The 12324-nt window shown below is 38.7% G+C and overlaps 1 protein-coding gene across 1 annotated transcript in view; it reads left to right on the top strand.

Moving 5' to 3' along the window:
* The window catches only part of LOC126106567 (protein Smaug homolog 1), a 106141-nt gene extending 94287 nt beyond the window's left edge, over positions 1-11854 (top strand). Inside the window, exons 10-11 of the mRNA XM_049912909.1 lie at positions 8341-8539; positions 11471-11854. Coding sequence (XP_049768866.1) covers positions 8341-8539; positions 11471-11782 — 511 coding nt within the window. The 3' untranslated portion in view covers positions 11783-11854. The remainder of the gene's footprint in view (positions 1-8340; positions 8540-11470) is intronic.
* Positions 11855-12324: the final 470 nt, after the last annotated feature.

The following is a 12324-nucleotide window of genomic DNA, read 5'->3' as shown; positions in this document are numbered from 1 at the left end:
CTCGATGTTAACAAATTCCTCTTCTTGAGAAACAATTTCCTTGCCATTGCCAGTCTACATTTTATATCCTCTCTACTTCGACCATCATCGGTTATTTTACTCCCTAAATAGCAAAACTCCTTTACTTCTTTAAGTGTCTCATTTCCTAATCTAATTCCCTCAGCATCACCCGACTTAATTCGACTACATTCCATTATCCTTGTTTTACTTTTGTTGATGTTCATCTTATATTCTCCTTTCAAGACACTGTCCATTCCATTCAACTGTTCTTCCAAGTCCTTTGCTGTCTCTGACAGAATTACAATGTCATCGGCGAACCTCAAAGTTTTTACTTCTTCTCCATGAATTTTAATACCTACTCCGAATTTTTCTTTTGTTTCCTTTACTGTTTGCTCAATATACAGATTGAATAGCACCGGGGATAGGCTACAACCCTGTCTCACTCCTTTCCCAACCACTGCTTCCCTTTCATGCCCCTCGACTCTTATAACTGCCATCTGGTTTCTGTACAAATTGTAAATAGCCTTTCGCTCCCTGTATTTTACCCTTGCCACCTTTAGAATGTGGAAGAGAGTATTCCAGTCAACATTGTCAAAAGCTTTCTCTAAGTCTACAAATGCTAGAAACGTAGGTTTGCCTTTCCTTAATCTTTCTTCTAAGATAAGTCGTAAGGTTAGTATTGCCTCACGTGTTCCAACATTTCTACGGAATCCAAACTGATCTTCCCTGAGGTCCGCTTCTACCAGTTTTTCCATTCGTCTGTAAAGAATTCGCGTTAGTATTTTGCAGCTGTGACTTATTAAACTGATAGTTCGGTAAGTTTCACATCTGTCAACACCTGCTTTCTTTGGGATTGGAATTAGTATATTCTTCTTGAAGTCTGAGGGTATTTCACCTGTCTCATACATCTTGCTCACCAGATGGTAGAGTTTTGTCAGGACTGGCTCTCCCAAGGCCGTCAGTAGTTCTAATGGAATGTTGTCTACTCCCGTGACCTTGTTTCGACTGAGGTCTTTCAGTGCTCTGTCACTCTTCATGCAGTATCGTATCTCCCATTTCATCTTCATTTACATCCTCTTCCATTTCCATAATATTGTCCTCAAGTACATCGCCCTTGTATAAACCCTCTATATACTCCTTCCACCTTTCTGCCTTCCCTTCTTTGCTTAGAACTGGGTTGCCATCTGAGCTCTTGATATTCATACAAGTGGTTCTCTTCTCTCCAAAGGTCTCTTTAATTTTCCTGTAGGCAGTATCTATCTTACCCCTAGTGAGACAAGCCTCTACATCCTTACATTTGTCCTCTAGCCATCCCTGCTTAGCCATTTTGCACTTCCTGTCGATCTCATTTTTGAGACGTTTGTATTCCTTTTTGCCTGCTTCATTTACTGCATTTTTATATTTTCTCCTTTCATCAATTAAATTCAATATTTCTTCTGTTACCCAAGGATTTCTATTAGCCCTCGTCTTTTTACCTACTTGATCGTCTGCTGCTTTCACTACTTCATCCCTCAGAGCTACCCATTCTTCTTCTACTGTGTTTCTTTCCCCCATTCCTGTCAATTGTTCCCTAATGCTCTCCCTGAAACTCTCTACAACCTCTCGTTCTTTCAGTTTATCCAGGTCCCATCTCCTTAAATTCCCACCTTTTTGCAGTTTCTTCAGTTTCAATCTGCAGTTCATAACCAAGTGATTGTGGTCAGAGTCCACATCTGCCCCCGGAAATGTCTTACAATTTAAAACCTGGTTCCTAAATCTCTGTCTTACCATTATATAATCTATCTGATACCTTTTAGTATCTCCAGGATTCTTCCAGGTATACATCCTTCTATTATGATTCTTGAACCAAGTGTTAGCTATGATTAAGCTATGCTCTGTGCAAAATTCTACAAGGCGGCTTCCTCTTTCATTTCTTCCCCCAAATCCATATTCACCTACTATGTTTCCTTCTCTCCCTTTTCCTACTGACGAATTCCAGTCACCCATGACTATTAAATTTTCGTCTCCCTTCACTACCTGAATAATTTCTTGTATCTCGTCATACATTTCATCAATTTCTTCATCATCTGCAGAGCTAGTTGGCATGTAAACTTGTACTACTGTAGTAGGCATGGGCTTTGTGTCTATCTTGGCCACAATAATGCGTTCACTATGCTGTTTGTAGTAGCTAACCCGCACCCCTATTTTTTTATTCATTATTAAACCTACTCCTGCATTACCTCTATTTGATATCTGTATCTATTTGATATCTGTATCTTAATACAATAAGGTAGTTTCAAATTTGTCAGTCGCTTGTTAGGTTAGATTTGAATTTTCCATGATGTGAAATGGGTAAAACTTCACTCTTAAATCAACTATGTTACACACAACTAACACAGCATAACATTGCAGCAGCTCAGACAGACAGAACTGTTCTTCTTGCAGGCAAACATGTTTGCTTACTGGACAGACTTAAGAGTGAAACCTCAAGGTAGATTAAACTGTGACAACCTCGGACCTTTGCCTTTTGCAGTAAGTGCTCTATTGTCAGACCTTTACAAGAATGACCGTGACTGACTCTCACATGTTTGTCTCTGTTAGTACCTCATCTCCATCCTTCAAAACTCCACAGAAGGTGTTCTATATATCTTGCAGGACTAGCACTCTCGGAAGAAAAGATAATGCAGAGACATGGTTTAGCTACAGCCCGGAGGATTGTTTCCAGAAGAAAACTTGTGCACACTCTGCTGCCGAGTGAAAATTCGTATACTCGTCCACAATGCGGTATTTCTGACGTGTGGTTATTTAAAGGTCTAGTTTGACAAGTTTGGGACAGATGAAGACTATGGCCTCGTTGTAGAAACCACCCCGGCATTTGTCTGAAATAATTTAAGGAAACCCAGGAAACCTGAAACAGGGTAGCTGGATGGAGATATGGCCTTAAACTTCCCGGACAAATACAAGAACAGGTTGATTGAAACAGCACAGCCGTATTTTGTTTGTCCCTAATGTACAATACTGTTTCCCTTGCACATTTTTGGAAAATGAAAAGCTAGTGCTACACTGTTCATTCATTTCTAGACACCAATCACTGCACATACTATTGGCTACCCTAAAGACTTTGGCAATGAAGTTTGGTTTCTATTTTGCATACAACTTTCCATTTGCATACCTGAAAAATTTTGTTGGCACTCCTTCATGACGAGCGAGATGTTGAGCTGACAGGGAAGAGAATAGTAGTATTATCCATTGCAGAGCTTCAGTGTAAGGTTTTCCACATTGTAATGCAAAAAAGTATGTTGTGAAATAACAGGTATTGATGATATTTGTTACCACCTTTACCAAATCCTAAGCAGTGTTACCTAAGCATTACTTCATTGTGTGGAATATATTGCTTAACAGGCACTGCATTTTTAAGCCATTTTTAGTGCTATCTAAGTTCCTTGGGTAATTTGTTCTAAAATTTTATTTCTTTTAGAAAATTCTGTTCTGAGGTTAAAGTTAGTCTTCCTTGGTAAATGAAGTTGTCTAGCTCTTCTTCCATGGTTATCAACAGAGCTGTTCAGTAGAAATTCTCAGTGTTGTTTTTGATGTGCGTAGCTGGTTGGTAATTGTACTCACATTGGGTAGTTAAAATCCCCAATGTTTTGAATTTTTCTTTAGAATGAGACCATTTACCATTTTTGATTAATATCCTTATGGCCCTCATCTGCAGTTTGAAAGCTGTGCACAGATGTTGTGTGTTTGTTACCCAGAAACTTCAGTATCTAAGAGTTAAGGTTATATATGTACAGTAAATAATCAGGACACTGATTATTACGTGGTGGTGGTGGTGGTGGTGGTGGTGGTGGTGGTGGTGGTGGGACTGTATGAGCATAACATACTGCTGAAATTCTGTTTGCAAGTATCTTTGTGTGTGTGTGTGTGTGTCCTCACCACTTCTGTTAAGAATCGGTTTTCGGCCCTAAAAGATTTGTGTGTTTATTACAGTCTATATAGACAACATAGATATGTAGTAGTGTCCTTTTACCTCTTCATAATGTTCAATGGAACTTCCTTGGGGGGTATCATTTGCTTTCTAAGCAAAATGTTATGTTGCTTTCTTCAGTTGCTATAAGACTGTTGTCATCCGAAAAGAGAAATTTGGACACACAGAAAATAGCATTGAGGGCACATTGAAGATATCACTGTTGTTGAGGAGAAACAGTACAGACAAGTCTGATGGTAGAATTATAAATACACAGCCACTGCCGTAACCACCCTGGCTGCAGCCTGAATGGTCTTGTAGGCCTAAAAAATCAAATGTTCCTACAAAATTTCATCTGTCTGCTACACATTGGTAGAGGAAAATCTGTGTGAATATTAACAAAATAAAACAATGGATAATTAAAGATAGAATAACAATGTGAAGTGTATGTTCATGCCTCATTATTAAGTGTCTTATTGGTACTTCACTTCTAATTTCCAGAATTATTTGGTACGTGTTACACTCCAGATACAGAAAGTTTATGCAACACATTGCTATAGTTTTGACATTACAGTAACTTTAGAAGTGTTTAATCACTCTTAAGTTCTTATTTACATTAATGTTTCTATGTTAATGCTACACAGCAACTCTAGACATGTGGTGGTAGTGGGGTTAAAGCAAGGAAGTTAGTTTCCTCACCTGCAAAGGACTGTGACAAAGACGTAAGACATCAAACCTGATCACCAACAAAGAGAGGTGTGTTGTATCTGATAAGGATGACTCTAGCTACATGGTGCAAAAGCTGAAAGAATAATACGAAGGATGAGAACTAGCAACATACAGAAAACTGAATAGTTAGAGACGGGAGGCACAAATGTAAAAAACCTAGACATTGCATTGACAAATCATAGTATGTGATTCTTTCAGATACTTTAGAGCATTGCAGTCATCCAGTAGCAGAAGCAAAGTTAGCACAAATAACAAAATAGCCAAAAAGAGCAATAAGACAACTAGAAGATGTTTTCTAGTGTGGGGAAAATAATGAAGGACAAAGCAAGGCTACTTGCACTGGAAATGGAAAGGTGATGATAAATGCAGTGGAAACTAGACAGCTATTGTACCTTGGCCTTCTAATAAGAATTGATGAAGAAGAAAGGAAAACTGGAAATAAGAAACTGTCAGCTGTAAGTAACATTTGCAGTACGAAATTGAAGTTCCTTTTGCAGTTTAAATCCTTTGTCTATCCAGGTAAAGACTGTGAGCATCTGGCTTGTGCAACCACAATGTTGTGTGTGTGTGTGTGTGTGTGTGTGTGTGTGTGTGTGTGTGTGTGTGTGTGTGTGTGTGTGTGTGTATGCCTTTTGAGAGGCCAGACAAATGTGTGGCTCCCAAAGAGGGCAGCAGCCTTTCTGTAGTTGCAGGGGCAACAGTCTGGGTGATTGACTGATCTTACCTTGTAACATCAACCAAAACGGCCTTACGGTGCTGGTACTGCAAATGGCTGAAAGCGAGGGGAAACTACAGCAGTAATTTTTGCCGAGGACCTGCAAATTTACTGTAAGGTTAAATGATGATGGTATCCTCTTGGGTAAAACATTCCACAGGTAAAATAGTCCACCATTCAGTTCTCCAGGTGGGGACTGCCCAGGAGGACATTATCAGAAGAAACAAAAATGGCATTCTTTTGATCAGAGCATGGAATGTCAGATCCCTTAATCAGGTATATAGGTTAGAAAATTTAAAGAGAGAAATGGATAGTTGAAGTTAGATATAGTGGGAGTTGGTGAAGTTAGGTGGCAGGAGGAACAGGACTCCTGGTCAGGTGAATACAATGCTATAAATACAACGTAAAATATTGGTAATGCAGGAGTAGGTTTAATAATGAATAAAAAATATGAACACAGACAAGCTACTATGAACGGCATAGTGAACACATTATTGTAGACAAGATACACGAAGCCCACACCTACCTCAGTAGTCCAAGTTTATATGCCAGCTAGTTCTGCAGATTATGAAGAGATTGAAGAAATGTATGATGCGATAAAAGAAATTATTGAGATAGTTAAGGGGCATGAAAGTTTAATAGTCATGGAGTATTGGAATGTGTTAGTAGGAAAAGGAAAAGAAGGAAAAGTAATAGGTGAATATGGACTGGGAGTAAAGAATGAAAGATGAAGCTGCTCAGTAGAATTTCGCACAGAGCATAACTTAATCATACCTAACACTTGGAGGTTTGTATATGTGAAAGAGGCCTGGAGACACTGTAAGGTTTTTGATAGATTATGTAGTGCTAAGACAGAGATTTAGGAACCAGGTTTTAAATTGTAAAACATATCCAGCGGCAGATCTGGACTCTGACCACAATTTATTGGTTATAAATTTTAGATTAAAACTGAAGAAACTGCAAAAAGGCAGGAATTTAAGATGATGTGATCTGGATGAACTGAAAGAACCAGTGGTTTGAGAGAATTTCAGAGAGAGCATTAGGGAACGATTGACAGGAACAGGGGAAATAAATACACTAGAAGAAGAATGGGTAGCTTCAAGAGATGAAATAGTGAAGGCAACAGAGGATCAAGTAGGTAAATAGACGAGGGCTAGTAGAAATCCTTGGGTAAGAGAAGAATTATTGAATTTAACTGATGAAAGGGGAAAATATAAAAATGCAGGCAAAAAAGAATACAAACATCTCAAAAGTGAGGTCTGCAGGATCACTAGGGGGTTAAGATAGTATCTATCTATAGGAAAATTAGAGACCTTTGGAGAAAAGAGAACTACCTGTATGAATATCAAAAGAAAACCAGTCCTAATCAAAGAAGGGAAAGCAGATAAATGGAAGGAGTATATAGAGGGTCTATACGAGGGTGATGTACTTCAAGGCAATATTATGGTAATTGAAGAGGGCATAGGTGAAGATGAGATGGTAGATAAGATACTGCATGAAGAATTTGACACATCACTGAAAGACCTGAGTCGAAACAAGGCCCCTGGAGTAGACAACATTCCATTAGAACTACTGACAGCATTGAGAGAGCCAGCTGTGACAAAACTCTTCCATCTGCTGAGCAAGGTGTAAGAGAGATACCCTCAGACTTCAAGAGGAATAAAATTTCTTCAATCCAAAAGAAAGCAGTTGCTGACGTGTGTGAAAATTACCAAACTATCAGTTTAATAAGTGACGGTTGCAAAATACTAACACGAATTCTTTACAAACAAATGGAAAAACTGGTAGAAGCTGGTTATGGGGAAGATCAGTTTGGAAGCTGTAGAAACATGGGAACACGCAAGGCAATACTGACCCTATGACTTACCTTAGAAGATAGATTAAGGAAAGGTAAACCTTTGTTTCTTGCATTTCTAGATGTAGAGAAAGCTTTTGACAATGTTGACTAGAATACACTCTTTCAAACTTTAGAGGTGGTAGGGGTAAAATACAGGGAACAAAAAGCTATTTACAATTTGTAATGAAACCAGATGGCAGTTATAAGAGTCAAGGGACATGGAAGGGAAGCAGTGGTTGAGAAGGGAGTGAGACAGGGTTGTAGCCTATCTCCGATGATGTTCAATTTGTATATTGAGCAAGCAGTAAAGGAAACAAAAGAAAAATTTGGAGTAGGAAATAAAATCCACGGAGGAGGAAATAAAAACCTGGCTTGCTGATGACATTGTAATTCTGTCAGAGACAGCAGAGGACCTGGAAGAGCAGTTGAACAGAATGGACAGTGTCTTGAAAGGAGAATATAAGATGAACATCAAAAAAATGAGAATAATGGAATGTAGTCAAATTAAATCGGGTGATGCTGAGGGAATTTTTATGAAATGAGACACTTAAAGTAGTAGATGAGTTTTTCTGTACAGGAAGCAAAATAACTGATGATGGTCGAATTAGAAGGGCTATAAAATGTAGACTGGCTATGCCAAGGAAAATGTTTCTGAAGAAGAAAAAGTTATTATCATCGAGTATAGATTAAAGTGTCAGGAAGTCTTTTCTGAATGTATTTGTATGGAGTGTCACCATGTATGGAAGTAAAACGCGGATGATAAATAGCTTAGACGAGGATGGAAGTGGTGCTACAGAAGTATGGTGAAAATTAGATGGGTATATTGCACAACTGGCGAGGTACTGAATAGAATTGGGGAGAAGAGGAATTTGTGGCACAACTCTACTAGGAGTAGGAATCGGTCGGTAGGACGCATTCCGAGGGATTGACAATTTAGTATCGGAGAGAAGTGTGGAGGGTAAAAATTGTAGGGGGAGATAAGATATACACAGAGCAGGTTCAGAAAGATGTAGGTTGCAGTAGATGGCAGTGAAGCAGAATAAAAATAACACTTGGTAGTTATCAAAATGCTCTGCAGGCTGAAATTTTTATGTTGTATGTTATTTGTTGTAGGTGGCAGAACACTCAACAGCACTTTGGGTATTCGGGAGGCCACAGCAATGGCTACTCTCACGGGAACAGGTTCCAACAGCCACCTCCTTCTCACCCGCGGAAGAGTGGGGTTTTCTCACCTACGGGTCCCATCCAAATTCAGCAGAGGGTGCAGGCACCGACCAAGAGAGCAGAACACACAACACCACCAGTGCTTTCGGTGAGTTCATTTTCGTATTCAGACTGAAAATACAGTTACTAATTACTGTGTGAAGACTGGTTTGAGGCTGCTCTCCACACTAGCGTGTCATGTACACGTCTGTGTAGCTGCTGCAGCCTACAGCCATTTGAACCTTTTCGTTGTGTTTGAGACTTTGTCTCTCAGCAGATTTTACCCTCCTACATTTCCCTTCATTACAAAATTAACAGTTCCTTCATGCCTCAGTTTGTGTCCCACCAACATGCTTCTTTTTGTTAAGTGCACCACAAAATTGTTTCCCTAATTTGATTAAATTATCTGACTTGACCACCTTATCTTCAGCATTCCTCTGCAGCACTACATTTCAAAAAGCTGCTGTCCAGACAAATGTCTACAGAAGAGTCTTCCTAACACATTAAATTTGTATTAAATGTTAGCAGATTTCTCATTTTCAGAAACATTTTTCATGTTATTTCTGTTCTCCATTTTATATCTTAGTTTGTGTATTGTTATTGTGCTGCCCAATAGCGAAGACTGTTTCACCGCTTTAGTGTCTCATTTCCAGTGTAATTCTGTCGACACCTCCCGATTTAGATTACTGTCTGTTCCCTGTTTGTTTTTGTTGATTGTAAACTTCTTAATTCTTAGTTTTATAAACGTGTGATCTCGCACACATATGAAAATTATAGAGGGAGACGGAGGCTTGACTACTACAGTATGCCGGTTCAAATGGATGTGATTGCAGCAATTATGCAGATGTAAAAAAAACTTGTACAAGATGGACTAGTGTGGAGAGCTGCATCAAACCAGTCTGTGGACTGAAGATAACAATTTGTAGCAATGATCAAAAAGTTTTGTGATGGGGACCTTATGATATGGGAAGATACAAAAAGGTGCGCAGTTTGTAAAAGATTGCAAAAAATGGGAACTACTATAAATTTTTATTCCATTGTAAATATACATTACTGATAAAATTTCCTGGCAGAGTAAAACTGTGACTCAAACTCATGACCTTCACCTGTTGACTACTACCCGGTACCGTTCGGCCTTTCCAGGCCTGTTCGGACGGTGTTTAGTTTTAAGGGCATTATTGACAATTGCCTGCTGTACAAGACTCCCCCATGTATTTCTGTCGATTGCCCTGCTTGTCCATTTGATGTTGATGTTATCCTTAACTGTCTCTTCCTTTTCCTCTGGTTCCATCTATTGTACTGCAGGATGCAATTCTTGATAGTGTCATTCCATATATATTGCCTGCCAAGTCAATTCTTCTCTTCTTAGCACTTTGCTGTGATGGTGTTTGTATAGTTCTTTTAATTCTTTTTGTCCGATGCACAAAATTGAGGATATATTCATCATATATAGGTTAAAAATTTTTAATTAGTATTTTTCTTTCGAACAGTTTTCAACCTCTTCCCTTCTAAATATGAATGCTTAACATCTGTATAATGTTATCGGTACAAAAGTCAATTGACGGAAGTGAATTTTGAAGTTAATACTAGTCAGGATAGGTCCCCAGTGGTGGATCAACTTCTTCAAAATTGTCTATACAGGAATGTAGGTCAAGATGTCAAGGTTCACACTCTGAAGCCATTTATCCTGATGGGTTCTTGTTTGGGACTAATCAAAGAAAAAAATTTTCAGAATTTCGTGTGATGCTCTTCAGCTTTAAAAAAGGGGGCAATTTACAGACAGGTTGCGCAGTGTAACAGCTTAGGTACAGGCCTCATTTCCAAGAGGTTGTGGGTATGAATCTTGTCAAGTCCTTTGAAACTTATTTGTAGATCATTATCGAAATGATTTGGGGCATTATTTTTTATTCAGTCAATTGTGTTAATTGTGATATTTTAAAATTTCTATGACTTTGTTGCATCATTTCAATTGACAGATCAACTTTTTCAAATTGCTGTCATTTTTTTCGTATTATTCATTTTCGTATTGGAGTCTTTATGCATGTAATTTGATTACTGTTATGTATTAACATTGATTTAATGTCTTTCATTTTATCATCCTAGATCTTTGACCTAGATATAACGTTCATTTTTTTGCGTTACTCATTTTGTCTGAATTTAGATTTATTTATAATCTGTTCATTCGTGCAGAGTTTCGTCTGTGCCACTTGGTCCATAGTAGAATAAGAATTGTTTTAAATATTGGTACGACATTAACCATTCAAAAAATATAATCTTATAATGAAAAGTACATTTTTAATACCATTTCACAGTCAATATAAGTAGATTATTTCATTTCTTGTTTTTTAACTGATACATCAACAGTTTTAAATGTTTAATTATTATGATAGCTAAATAAAAATAATTAAATTCACTTTCACCAAGATCCTGAGTGGGAAATGAATGATATGAAGAAAAAGAAACCAACTGGAAAACGTAATATGTTGCTTAAAATGTGACAAAGGAATAGAAATTGAAAAATTACATTTAACCAATTATTTGAATAAAAATCATGACCAGTGTCATTTCGATAAACATATAAAAATCAAAAATTTCAAAGCACCATGTGAGATTCGAACACACAACCTCTTGCACGTGAGGTCTACACCTTAACTGTTAAACTGTGCATCCACTCTGTTAAATGTTCATTTTTTTAAAGCTGAAGAGCACCATGTGAGATTCAAAATATTTTTCTTTTCCTGCGAATGAGGGCTCACCAGGGTACCAGTAAATGGCAGAAGAATGTGATACTCGGGATCTTAGCATACATATTACTGTATAGCTGATTTCAAAATGTTAATTCCACTGCTGGGGACTCTCCTTAGAAGTGATCTTCAGGGCAGTCAGTAGTCTTGAAAGGAAATCCATCTGCAACTCAAGGTACATCACTTCTGATGATTTTGTTACTCAGGACAACTTTGTTACCACCACATATTTCTTATGCATAAGCTGATAGATATAATACCCACAATGAATTTTGATGAGATATCTCTTTGTCCAGGTTTCTGCAGAGTCATCCAACCTGCCAGTGCCCGTCCACGTTCCAAGCGTCAGGTGTGTTCTGCCGCCTCCACAGCAGCAGAGGCAGATGCCGGCCGCCCCGCCCCGGCCGTCTCCCGTCCCGTCAGGCCCACCGCCATCGTTCACAGGCTTGTTTACACAGCCTCCAGTGGAGCTGCAGGCACGTCAGGAAGAGTGTGCTAGAAACGTCCGCACAGACGTGGATGCGAACGACATGGAACTGGATTCCCGCCTGGAGTCGCTATGCCTCCGCATGACAGAGCATGCCCTGGGGGGCAATGGTGAGAACTAAGGTTACCTGTTGAGACCACATAAGTATCTTCCCATTTCTATTTTGAATTCTTTCTGTTCCGTGCAGCGTGTCATACCGTCTCAGTGGGACAATGCAAGTTGTAATTTCTCTGCAATTTTTAATCTCGGTGGCAGAAAGTGACTTCACAGAGATTTAGGCTGGATCCACTCCAGGACTGCATCAGTGTCGATAGTTTTTCTGTAATTGTTTCACTCGCAGATCCTGACTGGTGTCTGTAATACTGCACATATGGTCCAGTAGAGTTTGTCCTGTATTTAAGCCAGTTCACAGATACTTAATTGTTAGCTGTAGAACAGTTTTACAAATTGGGCAGAAGGAAAGCCATTATTATGCTGACAACCAAAAACATTGTAAACAAATGCCAGTAATCCTACATTAGCATTTGGTAATGATATAACAGATTGTCGAACTGGCTTAATCTATGACGGTCTCCAGTTACTCTTGTCAATACTGGATTACAATTTACATTTCCTTCCATTGGCACTAGATGTTTTGCTAACAATGTTGTTTTGTACTAGCAT

The sequence above is a fragment of the Schistocerca cancellata genome, chromosome 10 (assembly GCF_023864275.1).
Source record: "Schistocerca cancellata isolate TAMUIC-IGC-003103 chromosome 10, iqSchCanc2.1, whole genome shotgun sequence".
Classification (NCBI taxonomy): domain Eukaryota; kingdom Metazoa; phylum Arthropoda; class Insecta; order Orthoptera; family Acrididae; genus Schistocerca; species Schistocerca cancellata.
The sequence above is the reverse complement of the archived record's forward strand: the minus strand, read 5'-3'. Positions and strand labels throughout refer to the sequence as shown.